Consider the following 12,602-nt stretch of genomic DNA (forward strand, 5'->3'; position numbering starts at 1 on the left):
ACACCAAATTCCCTCTCCAATCTCTGGCAATCATGGCAATAGCTGAGTCAAATTTTCCCACAGCTGCATCACAATTTATCTTTCTTCTCTCCCTTGTTGGATTATTCCAATGAGTGATCGAAACTGTAGATGAAAGTGGTATGTGATGATTCTTGGACATAATCATCCAGTGCTCATGGAAATTTCTTTGAAACGCTCTTTCCAGCTCTTCACCTGTTGGCTTAAATCCTCCATGGACTGCTTTGTTCCTCAATTGCCACAAAAACTCTAATGTAAGAGCGTCTAGTATCCTTCCAATTACACTACTAACAGCATGAAGTATGTTAAGCCTATAACAAGATGCATGTAATATGTTCTTTAACAGCTTGTTGGGCCTATAACAACATCATTACAGCCCTATTATAAGGGTCCCATAAATATTTATCCCAATTTTAACTTCTAAAGGACGCCACTTACAAACCAAGAGTCATTTAGTTCAAAATTTCAAATGGCACTTTTTGGAGTTTCCGGAATTCAAATCCCAGTATCCCCACTTTCCCAACAACTGAATTATCCGAAAGATAAAAAGGATGGCATTTCTTCTGATAACCTCGTATTCTTTTTTCTTTTTCTTTTTTTTTCTTTTTTTTTTTTTGTTGTGGGGGGGGGGGGGGGGAGATAGCCTTATGATTTCCTACCAGATATTTTCGTGAATGATTTGGACCCACAACGCATACACTAAAAGACCTTCATATTTCTATGACAAGAATATTCTACACTACGGGAGAGTTCAATTCCACATACTCAATCAGAAAAACAACTTAAGGAGTGGTAAAAAAAAAAAAAAAAGGAACAGAATCATACATGCCAATCCATGGCCTCTAGGCACCGTCTTTTACACAATTAACATTCCCAAGGACAAGTTAGATGCACTCAAGCCTGCATGACCCTTTTTAAGGCACCAAGTAAACGGCACTCCATTTGGTCAAGGGACCCCAACAACTAATCACAAAGGAAGTGAGTCCCAGATACGCGGGCAATACAGTACTTTTTTTTTTTTTTTGTGTGAATAAGCAGAACACCAACCTCAAATATATATACTACTCACTCCCCAAGTTTAAAGACCCCAAGTTTAAAGAACCATCCTTCATCAGCTTCATGCTTAGACTGTTAAATCTTCCTCTAGAATAATGTCGAGAAGCCTTTCTCCAATCTGTTCCGGTCTTCATCATAGCCACAAATTCATCATAGCTGATACGCCCATCCTGCATTCATAAAACAATAGCATCAGATTTGTAACCTGCTTAAGAAAAACCAGGTATGTGGAAATTGTTGGGCATTCACCTTGTCTGTATCCACTTCTTGGAAGATGTCATTTGCTACATCTGTACAATCATCCGCTCCATCTTCCATCAATGCATCCCGAAGCTCATCTGGTTCAATGTATCCATTCCCGTCCTTGTCAAAGTAGGAGAAGGCGTTGTGAAGATGTTCATCGTTAGCCATCTTTTGTAGATGGAGGGAAATAGCAACAAATTCTCCGCAGTCAAGTGTACCTTTCCCATTAGTATCTACCTGTTGCCAAGAATTTGTCCGTTCAATCCTTAAGAGACTAATTTACCATGGACACTTGGATTATACTTTTAGCACCTTTCAAAAAATGAGTAATGTTTAATGGAGATAGAAAGACAAAAACTTTGTCTAAGAATCAAGGTGTCCTAATCACTCATCTGCCTGTCATTGTATTTTCTTTCCTAACAATTTTTTTCTACGTTACAACAGAGCACTTGTGTCCCAACATGTCCCTTACATGTCTGACTGCTGTATAGAATGTCAAAATATTTTATTGTTGAAATTTAGAAAGTATTTCCAACTTGTTTCCAGTGTGTCAAAGGGATGTTACGTCCACATGGAGCCCAACTCCTCTTTAAAGGAATCTGCTACTTATGAGGCGGCAGCAGGGGTGCAATATGATTAATGACATAAAACATCAACTTCATGATGGTTTGTGTCATTTTGAATAAAGTTTATTTGGTAGGGGAAAGGGAAAAGGGGAAGACATGAACCATCATCAACACCCTGAGAATCTATCTAGAGTCAACCCCTACTGAAACTAGTTTCTAGACCCAATAGAATAATTTCACATAATCATTTAAAAATGATTTTCCTGGAACTAGGCACCGGTACAAGAATGCATAAATTGTCAACAAGACTGCGTGAAGCACTTGTCCAGAAGGTACTTCAAGGACTGCCCACCACTTCAGTGGCATAAACAACAAACAGATCCAGTGATTAGGCTTGCTACAATGGAATGATTTGTCAAAGATAACACTGAATATAGTCGGATACAGTGAAAAGGATTCTCGGAAAATTTTAACGTGTGATGCGTGTTTGAACAATTATTATGGTCCTGATGGTCATAATAACAATATGATGGGCCTCCTTAAACAAGGCAACATATGAGTAGAATAGGCACTGATGAGAACGGGGAGTAATAAACGTGAATTTTGAGAAGTAATACTTCAGGCTTAAAATTAAAGGGGTGTAAACTCACAGCTTCAATAAGCATCTGGACTTCAGGCTCTGCAAGCTGGGATCCGACATTTCTAAGTCCGACTTTCAATTCTTCAATTGAAACAATACCATCATTATCAGTGTCCATCTTCTTAAACATCTCTTTGATGTCTTCAACTTCTTCAATGGATAAGAAATCAGCAATAACCTGTTTCAGCAGCATACCAATCAACTTGGTTGTCAAAAGAAAATATTACTCAAAACATAAAAGGTACATAGAAATAGTCAACTAACCCTCAGGGCCTTTCTCTTAAATCGGTTCATCATTGAAAACTGCTTAAGCCTCGACTTGACAACATCTCCAAGAGGAACATTAGGAGCCTTTTTAGCATTTTGGAGCCAGGAATGCTCTGTAAACAGAAAAGAACAGTATTCAAAACATAATCAATATTTAACAGATACGTGCAAATCCGACAAAAACCTAAAATCAGAATGTACATAGAGTTACACAGATCAAAGTCTTGTATCATAAATTTTCATGCAACATTGACTAACTGCATATTTAGTTATTTGTGTATTTATATTTTGCTTGTAAGGAAATTACCATTCATGTTTCCAAAAGAAAAATATTGATAAGGAGCTTTTGATGACATGTTAATAGTAATAAAGCATAAATGACTGGGAAACCACATTAAACGTACTTGAATAAAGTTTTAAACCAAGCAATCTGTGTCAGAGAGTGTCAAATTTAAAATGTCAAGATTTATGTCTTTTTTTCGTGATAAGTATTGAAGTTTTATTGAGAGAGAGAATTACTTCATGTTTACAATAATGAACAGAAAGTATCCAAAAAAATTTACAAATAATCAAACAGAAAAGCTAAGAGAGTTATCAAACTCAAAGATGGAAGTATAATGTGTAAATCTGCAAGCTTGTACCCACTCAAAGGTAAATAGGAAAGAGGATTTCAATTGCTCTAAAGATCTCTGAGTGTCAAGATTTCTGTAGCCATATCAATATACCTATCTACATACAATTGCATAGATACCTATCCAGAAACAGATATATCATTGATATGTCACCTATCATACAAGAAATAAACTAACATGACCAACAATATAATATATTTCCTAATATAATCAATACTGTAGTATAATATGCACACTTTTTCGTGTAGAAACTAGGTCTTTTGAGAAACAGGGACAAGTTTTTTATTCATTTTAAAATCTTGTAAACTAACATTAAACTCCAGTGGCTTAGTGTTTTTTCAATTAACTGTTAGTCTGCATGTTCTTTACTTTCTTTATTAATTTTTCAAGGACTGAGTTAATTTGTCAAAAGTAGATTTAAAGCTCTGTATTGGCAAATGGTCATTGATCAATGTAATGCACCAAAATGAAATAAAAGGAGGGGGGAGGGGGTAGAGAGAGACAGGGGGAGGCTTGTTAGATGGGATTACCAAAATGCTTGGACCAAAAAAAAATGGAAATATGCATGCAGACACAGAGAACAATAAATATCGTTCATATTACCCAAATTTTCGAACATACAATGCATTCTTATCATGAGGTATTATGCACAAAAGAGATGTAGAATACCGAGTACTTGCTTCGCAGTGAGCCGAAGCTTGGGGTCTGGCTCCAACATTTGCTTGACTAGACTCTTTGCACTATCTGAGATATTAGGCCATGGATCCCGTTTGAAATCTATTAGCCCACGAAGAATAGCCTGTGCAACACCTTGTTCAGACTCTGCATCATAAGTACACTCTGCCCTGGTCAGAAACAATGGTAGAGACACAAACCCATGTGCACACGCGCACACACACAAAGAGAGAGAGAGAGATGCTGGAATATAATTACCAGCCCAGAATGGGGGAACCCCACATAGCAAAATATAGAGAATAACCCCTGCACTCCATATATCTATCTCTGGCCCATAATTCCGCTTGAGCACCTCTGGAGCCATGTAATATGGACTTCCAACAATTTCTGAGAACCTCTCACCTAGTAATGCATTATATTTAATCATCAGAAAACATCAGTGCAATAGTAAACATTCTAAAAGCAGACAACAATCACCAAAATCAATGAGAAAATGGTCAAAAAATATTAGTAATGCAACTGTAAACCACTTAAAATAACTCTTGATGTTTCCTGGTAAATGGCAGACTACTTAACACCAAGCCCACCATCCCCCACGACCCATTTTTTCCTAGAGAAGGATGGAACTCTTAGAAGCCTCTTAGAACACGCATGAGAAAGTATCTATAACTAAGAGATTGGGGAGACAAAAAGGTGGTATATCAATGTTGGTAAAAATGCACTTCAAGTGCAAAGTGCCAAGCCTTTAGCACTTTTCGTCTCTAAAGTGCAGTGCATTAGCAAAAGTGTGTATAAGGCATGCTTTTGAAGCTTTTTCCAATAAGCATTAAGAGCACTTTTTTGGGCTTTTAATATTATTCAAAAAAAAAATTTCAGTTATTAATGTAACCATGAGATATTAATGGTATATACCTTTGATTTCTTATATAAACATCAATTGTGGTATGATTAATACACATAAGCCCACCCCTCAACCACTCATTGCAAATTCTAGAAGATAATAATAATCATAATAATATAAATATATATATATATTTTATAGGAACATTCAATGTAACTAACACAAAACCAGATGGAAGACTCCAGAGCCAAAGCCAAAGACAAAGTTTTCCTTTTTCCTCTATGACATACATCTCTCTCTCTCTCTCTCTCATTTTATTTCTCTTTTGACTTTCAGCTTTAAGCTCTACCTCCTCTACTTGACCCAACTACTAGTTCCTCTTTCCCCTTCTTGGTATAACTCCCTTCTCTTGTTTTTTTCTCTACTTGACCCAACTACTAGTTCCTTAACCTCCCCCCACCCCCCCCCCCCCCACCCCCCCCCAACCTCTCCTGGTATAACTCCCTTCTCTTGCTTTTCTTGGTCTTCAAAGTTTGTATTTTTTTGATAAGTGGTCTTTGAAGTTTGTCTTGAAAGAGATAACTGATACCCGTTCTTTTTTGGGGGCATACCCCCTTCACCTTCTTCTTCCTTTTCCCTTGATCTTTCTAATTTCTTCTGGAACCAATACCCACTTTTTTGTTGTTTCCCCCTTTTTTTTTTTTTTTTTTTTTTAAAGTTCACTCATGCAAAATATATATTCACAGCTATCAAATATCATGGTTCCGTATATTTTGTAAATCATGAAATAATTATATAAAATGCTATATTTCAATATTATATGATTAGTTGATCACTTGATTGTTATATTGTCCATTAACAATTGTTTTCAAATTTACTACATTATATATATATATATATATATATATATTAAATGTGTTCTTTATTCTATCAAGCACACACTTGCACTTTGCACCTAGGCTCCAAGAGGCCTTTGCGCTTCAGCTAACACTCTTACCAACATCAGTATGTACTGAATGCGTATATCTCCACAAAGAGAATAGTCATTTTTACATGTGAACTTCTCCACAATGAGTGAAGAAACAATATTTTCATACTACTGACTAGAGATACTATACCAATATCTCTTTGAACAATGTAATAAAGACTTACAGAAAAAAAAAAACTCTCTGACATCATGTGTGGTTGAAGAAACAACATTTAATAACAACACAATCAGTGTTGGTAAAAGCGAGGGGTGTACTTAAGCGCAAAGGCCTCTTAGAGCCTAGGCGCAAAGCGCAAGAGCGCGCCTGATTGAAGTGAAGCGCACATTTTTTAAAAATAATTTTAAAATTTTAAAATTTTAAAAATTATTATTAATGAGAAATGCAACAATCAAGTGATCAAATTATCATATAAATTGAAATAAAACTTTTTATATAATTCATATAACATTTAGATATGCCCTACTTTTGCAATTTTAACACAAAAATTGCAAGTCAAGTCATTTTATTTTTTTGGATAAGCTAGATATCAGTACTTCCATGTAATATCCTTTCTTAAATCTCCTACATCTATAATGCCCTATGACTAATTAGTAATATTAGTTAATAATTTAATCACTTAATGACTATAACTCTGGAAGAATTAGTTTGCTATGTTCAAAATCCACCACTAAAGTAACTAAACAATTACCACATATATTATATCATACGGTTTTTTTTTTTTTTTTTTCATGAATGAGCTAAGAATATGAGGACATTGCAACATGGTAATTGGTACCAAGGAGCTAGGTGGGTTACTGTTTCAAGGAGAAAAAACAAAAATAGAAAAGATCTGGGAGGTTGTGGGTTGGGTTTTAGGACAAGTTATACTTAAAATTTTTTTTTTTTTGATAAGTAATTTACACTAAAAATATACAAAATCAATGGTTTATATCAATAATGTCAAGATCCTATAGCTTTAATTCAGTTTTGGTTTTTTTTTTTTTTTTTTTTTTTTTTTTGAAAAATATAAAAAAGCTCCAAAAAGCACGCTTTGAGCTTTTTGAAAAAGCGCAAAAAAGTGTAACTAAAGTGTGCTTCTTTGAATGAGCTTAGCTTTTGAGGCAAAAAGCGCTGGAGCCTTGGGGCTTCGAGCTTTGAGCTTAAGCGCGCTTTTAACAACACTGAACACAATAGTGAAAAAGTCAAACAATCAGCGATGACAACCTCTACAACAGCTGCAGGAGAAGACAAATGAAGGTGAAAAGAACTGTTTTGCTTTTCTCATTTTGGATTTTGGGTCAACTGCTGATTGTTTTATTTCCCCAAGGTAATGCTGAGCAAAACTTAAGCCATCATTCTATTGTAACTAAGGCCTTTTAAAACCAAGGTAGTCAAAGGCGAAAGGCAACCTTAAGGCACCAAGGCCTTGTATCGCCCGAGGCATGAGGCGACAAAAAGGCACTAGCCTGAGTAAAGTGAGGCACCAAATTCTTAATATATTTATTATACATATGGAACTTAAATCATATGTACCTAGTGTATTATAATATTATAATTAAGTATTTTTCAATGTGAAGTATGAAGAAATTAGGTCTATAAAATTATTTCAAAATAGGATTAACATGGGTTAGGCTCTATTAGTTAATTCTAACAATACGTTTTACTACAAGCTTCTACATAACAGTAAGTTTTACAAAACAAATTTGTAAATTAATTTAACTAACAATAGGTTTTATAACATGCCTTGTGAAATTAATAATCTAAAATAGGTTTCACAACAAACTTCTATTAAAAAAAATTATTTAAAAATAAAATAAAATAACTTGAGGCTCTCGCCTTAGCGCCTTTTTCATGGCTTAAGGCAATCACCTTGCTCTCCTAGGCTCTAAAGGCGAGCGCCTCACTAAAGGCACCTCGCCCAGGCGCCTAGGCGAGCACTCGGCTTGCCTTTGACTACATTGTTTAAAACCACTCCATACCAATTAACCAAACTGTTATTGATTGATATATTAATATCACTACTGTTGAACAAGTGAACATAGTAAAAATCAGAAACAGATGCCAAACAATTAGATAAGGATAGTGGACAGCCCAAGTCGCAAAAATATTAATTATACTTATCAGTCAAACAGTCACCAACTCAATGCATGCTTAATAATTTGGAAAAACCTCTAATTAGTTCAGAAGAATTTTCACAGGATTAGATAATATAAAACCACCCAGTCAGGAGATCAAATGCAGGTAATCAAAAAAATAAATAAATAACTCAACTATCTGATCAAGACAGAAATACTTGTCAAGAAGTAAGAAAGGGAAGAGAAATTGATTCTACAAAATTATATACACAATATTCCAGCAATGCCAATCTTTCCAAATTTAAGTCAAGTTTCAGTGTGGCACCACCAGATACATGTATGCAAGCATTATAGCTTCTAAGCATCCACTGAGCACTATTGCTTACTTGAGGTCATACTTTTCATGTAACTAAGCATCTAATTTCCTTTCCTTTTTTATAAAGGCTAAAAAGTGAGCTCGGCCAAGGTTGCAAAAACTTTCTTCACTTAAGGTTTCATAGAGATTTCTATACAATACAAAGATGGTTACTTTGAGTAGGCACAATGGGGAGAGTGGAGACAATGAACCACTTTTTGTTACATTGTGATGTTGCGTATGAATTGTGGGGTTTTGTCTTCCATGTGTTTGGGGTTCGTGGGTAATGCCAAAGAGTGTTGTTGATCTTTTAATTGGATGAAAAAGTGGTTTTTGAAAACACTCTTGTTTTGTTTGGAATCTAGCCCCTTTATGTTTGTTGTGGACATTGTAGAGTGAGAGGAATCTTCAAGCAAAATGGCTGCAATAAAGCTTTGTTTGAATGGTCCAATGTTTGGGGTCCTAGCAATATCTATTCTATCATAGATTTTATTCATTCTCTCTCATTTCAATTGTAACTTGCATTATTTTTGTAATTCTTTAGACTATCCTCTGTGCATGAGATGGTTCTTTTTATTCAATAAAATTTTATTACTTAACCTAAAAAAAAAGAAGCAAAAACATACAACAAAAAAAAGACACTAAATCTTATGTAAATCAAATTTAGAAGTTGAAAGGGTTGTACTATCTTCTAGTCCCCAACAACATATATTTTGAATGAGAATGAGACAAATATCTGATTTTCTAGGTCAACAGACTCCAATAACTCAGATAAAACGTCAACAACATATATTTTGTCCTTTATCTCTTTTCATTTCCACATTCTTGTTTGGCTACATGTCATCCTCTTAATTTCCTAGTGCAATAAAGCAAAAACCCAGCCAGTACCTTTCCCCCCAATGACCCCTTAGTTTAAAAAGTTGCATACCATTGAGAGGTCATTTTAGATCTTTTGGACATACATCAAGATCCCAATTGGTACCTAGCCACTTTGCTACAAAAACTTTCAAATAACATCTAACTTTAGGAGGCATCCACATCAACATTGTTTGACCAGTGAATACAAGTGCAAACTGATTCCCTTTCATTTGTTTGTATTCGCTTCAATTGCATTGGATTTACTATCGTAAACACATTGTACTTTTCTTATCAATAAAAAAAAATGTGCAAACTGATTCCAGCTCTAACATATCGAACACAATAAAACTTACCATTATCTATAAAACAACACAACACAACACATACACTTTTCTTTTACAGGTACAACAGGATTTAAACTTATGGAGTCCACTTCATGACCAAGATACCAATGGGTTTCTTTTTGGTCTAGGCAGGATTCGATCCCGGGTCATTTATTCTACAACAAGAGACTTTAACTAACCAAACTAAATATAATGCATATCCTATCCAATTATGGAAGGCAAGTACATGCTAAATAAGTCATAACAGCCTAATCCACAATACAAGTACCATATACCAAACTTAGCATTTTCACTAGTATAAACATAAGCTCATGTCTCAATCTCAAATCTCAATAAACAAATTTACCAAAACAGAAACAGCAAAGTTCAAATTCTGACCTGGCTTGAAGAATATCGAAAGCCCGAAATCAATAGCTTTCAAAGGCGAATTCTCCTTCTTATTGGCGAACAAGAAATTCTCAGGCTTCAAGTCCCTATGAATCACTCCATGCTTATGGCAGAGCTGCACAACCTCCACAATAGTCCTCGTGACCGCCGCAGCGGCGCGCTCTGTATAGTGGCCCCGCGCCACAATCCGATCGAAAAGCTCGCCTCCCTCGCACAACTCCATCACCAAATGCACCGCATTGTCGTCCTCGCACGCCTCCTTGAAGCTCACAATGCTTGAATTCCTCGGCAAGTGCTTCATTATCGCCACCTCGCGCCTCACATCTTCGATATCCACCGCAGTCCTGAGCTTCCGCTTCGAAATGCTCTTGCAAGCCAATGACTCCCTCGTGTCCCGGTCTATGCAGAGGTACGTAACGCCGAACTCGCCGCGACCGAGCTCCCGGTCCAGCAGGTACCTCTCATCGATGTTCTCCTTAGGCAAACCGGCCAAAACCGTGATCGGAGCCTTCTTTCCGGCGTTCGAGTCTCTCCGGCCGTGATCGTGGCCGGAAAAGTTCGATTTCACATCCTCTCTCGCCACCGCCGCCGGAGATCTACAACAATTCCCCATACTCTCCGAATCCTCCTCGATCTCACGGCGGATCTTCCAAATACCCTAGCTCACCGTGTCACATGATAATGCCGAAACTCCTGAGCTCGAAAACCCTAACCCTAACCCTAAGATCAAAGCGACGAAAGCGACTGTGAGAGAGAGAGAGAGAGTGAGTAAGTGAGAGAGTGAGAGTAAGAGAGAGAGAGAGACTGTGAAGCTAAACTAAGCTAAAGCTAAACAAAGAGTTTCTAATTCTAAAATTTCTAATATATTTTTGTTTTTATATTTTTAAATTTTTATTAATATTTTTTTATATAAAAATTATGCTTTGGTTCTGAGAATTTTGTCGGCTATAAATCGAAAGAGTTGAACGGTCGGAACGGAACGGTGAGTGTGAAAATGAAGAGGATGGGTTTATTATTATTAATTAATAATTAATACAGTATTATATAGTTCCTTTATTCTTTTTTTATTTTAAATTTGTTGCTGAATATAGAAGGGACAGAATGATAAGTGATTAATTAAATAATAAATAGTGAATAGGTGTTTACACTATTGTCCCCCTTGGCCTGTGGCATATTTGTTTTCTGACCCATGATAATAAAAGTTTGGGATTTTGTGAATCTGTCAACATTTTTGGGAAGGACAAAAAGGAAATTAACTAGTTCAATTATTGTACTATGGTTTATGTTTTGATTGCTTGTGAATTAATGGAAGTGTTGTTAAATCATAGTCCTATTAATTCAAAAGTAGCAATTAATAGAAAATTCAGTGATTCTTAAAATAGAATGTGCATTTTTTTTTAAGGGTCTTTTTTTATTTTTTAATTATACTCTTCGTAATTTTATTGTTAAATTGCATGTAACATGTATCAACCCAAAAAAACTAATAATATTATTTCTAGAGTAGTAATAATAATAAGGGTCTTATTAATGGATGTCCTTAAAACATTTGTTAGTGGACTATTTGAAGAAAGTTTGATTCTACTTTCATGGATAATATAAAAGGTTGTGAAAAAGTCAGTTTTTTTTTCTTTTCCTATAAAAAAATTTCTAAAAAAATATCATAAATCAATACTCTAAAGACATCCGTTAAATTTTCCCTAATAATAATATTTTTTTTCTTCACTCATGATGACTGTAGGATTCTATGATATAATAAGTAAAACATGTTCATAATTTTTGTTTGAGTAAATTGCAAATTACACTCCTAAAGTTTGGGAGTGATTAGATTTTTTTTTGGGAGTGATTAGATTATACATCCTAAAATTTTAGAATTTAAATTTTATCCCCTGAAGTTTGGGGTGTTTGGATTTTACACCCTAATGTTTCAGAATTTGGATTTTACCTCATAAATTTTAAGAGTGTTAGAATTTTATACCCCCAAATTCTGAAACTTTAAAGTATAAAATCCAAACACCTCAAAACTTTAGGAAGTAAAATCCAAACACTCTTAAAATATAGCGGTAAAATTCAAAATTTGAAACATCGGGGTGTAAAATCCAAACACCTCCAAACTTTAGAGGGTAAAATTCAAATTCTAATACTTTAAGGTGTAAAATCCAACCACCCCCAAAACTTTAGGGGTGTAATTTGAAACTTACCCTTTTTTGTTTTTATATACCATAGGATTTGAACTTATGGTATTTTATTCAAGACGATTGTTCTTTGACATCAATACAAGTCTCTAACAGGTTTCTTTTGATGTAAACAAAATGAAATCTTAAAACCTTTATTCAACAATAATAAAATTTATCAATTAAACTAATTAGAATCATATGTTCATAACTTTTAAAGAATCATAACCTAAAAGATTCGTATTCTTCATTTTTTTTTTTTTTTTTGGTTAAGAATATCAAACTAAAGGAATAACAATCAACAAATGATAAACTTTATCAGTTTTTACTTGTTACAAAGATGAATACATAGGAAATAGGTCAAGAAACTACATGAACATAAAGTTTACAAAGAAAAATCTGGGAAGATTTGCATGAAAATTGCTTTCCTTCACTTGAAATAGAATGTAGTTTGGGTGGTGTCATGATTGTATTAACTAAATGTCATAGGCATCAAGAAAAATTAA

The 12,602-nt window shown here is 34.9% G+C and overlaps 1 protein-coding gene across 1 annotated transcript; it reads right to left on the reverse strand.

Annotated features, from left to right (window-relative positions):
- Positions 1-713: 713 nt before the first annotated feature.
- Positions 714-10,775, reverse strand: LOC126692384 (calcium-dependent protein kinase 13). Its single transcript, XM_050387979.1, has 7 exons — positions 9,917-10,775; positions 4,356-4,499; positions 4,092-4,244; positions 2,788-2,903; positions 2,534-2,701; positions 1,324-1,554; positions 714-1,244 (listed from the first exon to the last, which is right to left on the reverse strand). Exons 1-7 carry the CDS (start codon positions 10,536-10,538, stop codon positions 1,080-1,082), a joined length of 1,599 nt encoding a protein of 532 aa, XP_050243936.1. The 5' UTR covers positions 10,539-10,775; the 3' UTR covers positions 714-1,079.
- Positions 10,776-12,602: the final 1,827 nt, after the last annotated feature.

This window comes from Quercus robur, chromosome 7 (genome assembly GCF_932294415.1).
Source record: "Quercus robur chromosome 7, dhQueRobu3.1, whole genome shotgun sequence".
In the NCBI taxonomy this organism is placed as follows: Eukaryota; Viridiplantae; Streptophyta; class Magnoliopsida; order Fagales; family Fagaceae; genus Quercus; species Quercus robur.

Excerpts from the sequence above, each read along its gene's own strand:
- LOC126692384 (XM_050387979.1), bottom strand. The coding sequence starts at position 10,538 with ATGGGGAATTGTTGTAGATCTCCGGCGGCGGTGGCGAGAGAGGATGTG. Across the intron at positions 2,702-2,787 it reads TTAAGAGAAAGGCCCTGAGG|GTTATTGCTGATTTCTTATC; the intron begins GTTAGTTGACTA and ends CTGCTGAAACAG. Across the intron at positions 1,245-1,323 it reads AAGAAGTGGATACAGACAAG|GATGGGCGTATCAGCTATGA; the intron begins GTGAATGCCCAA and ends TTATGAATGCAG.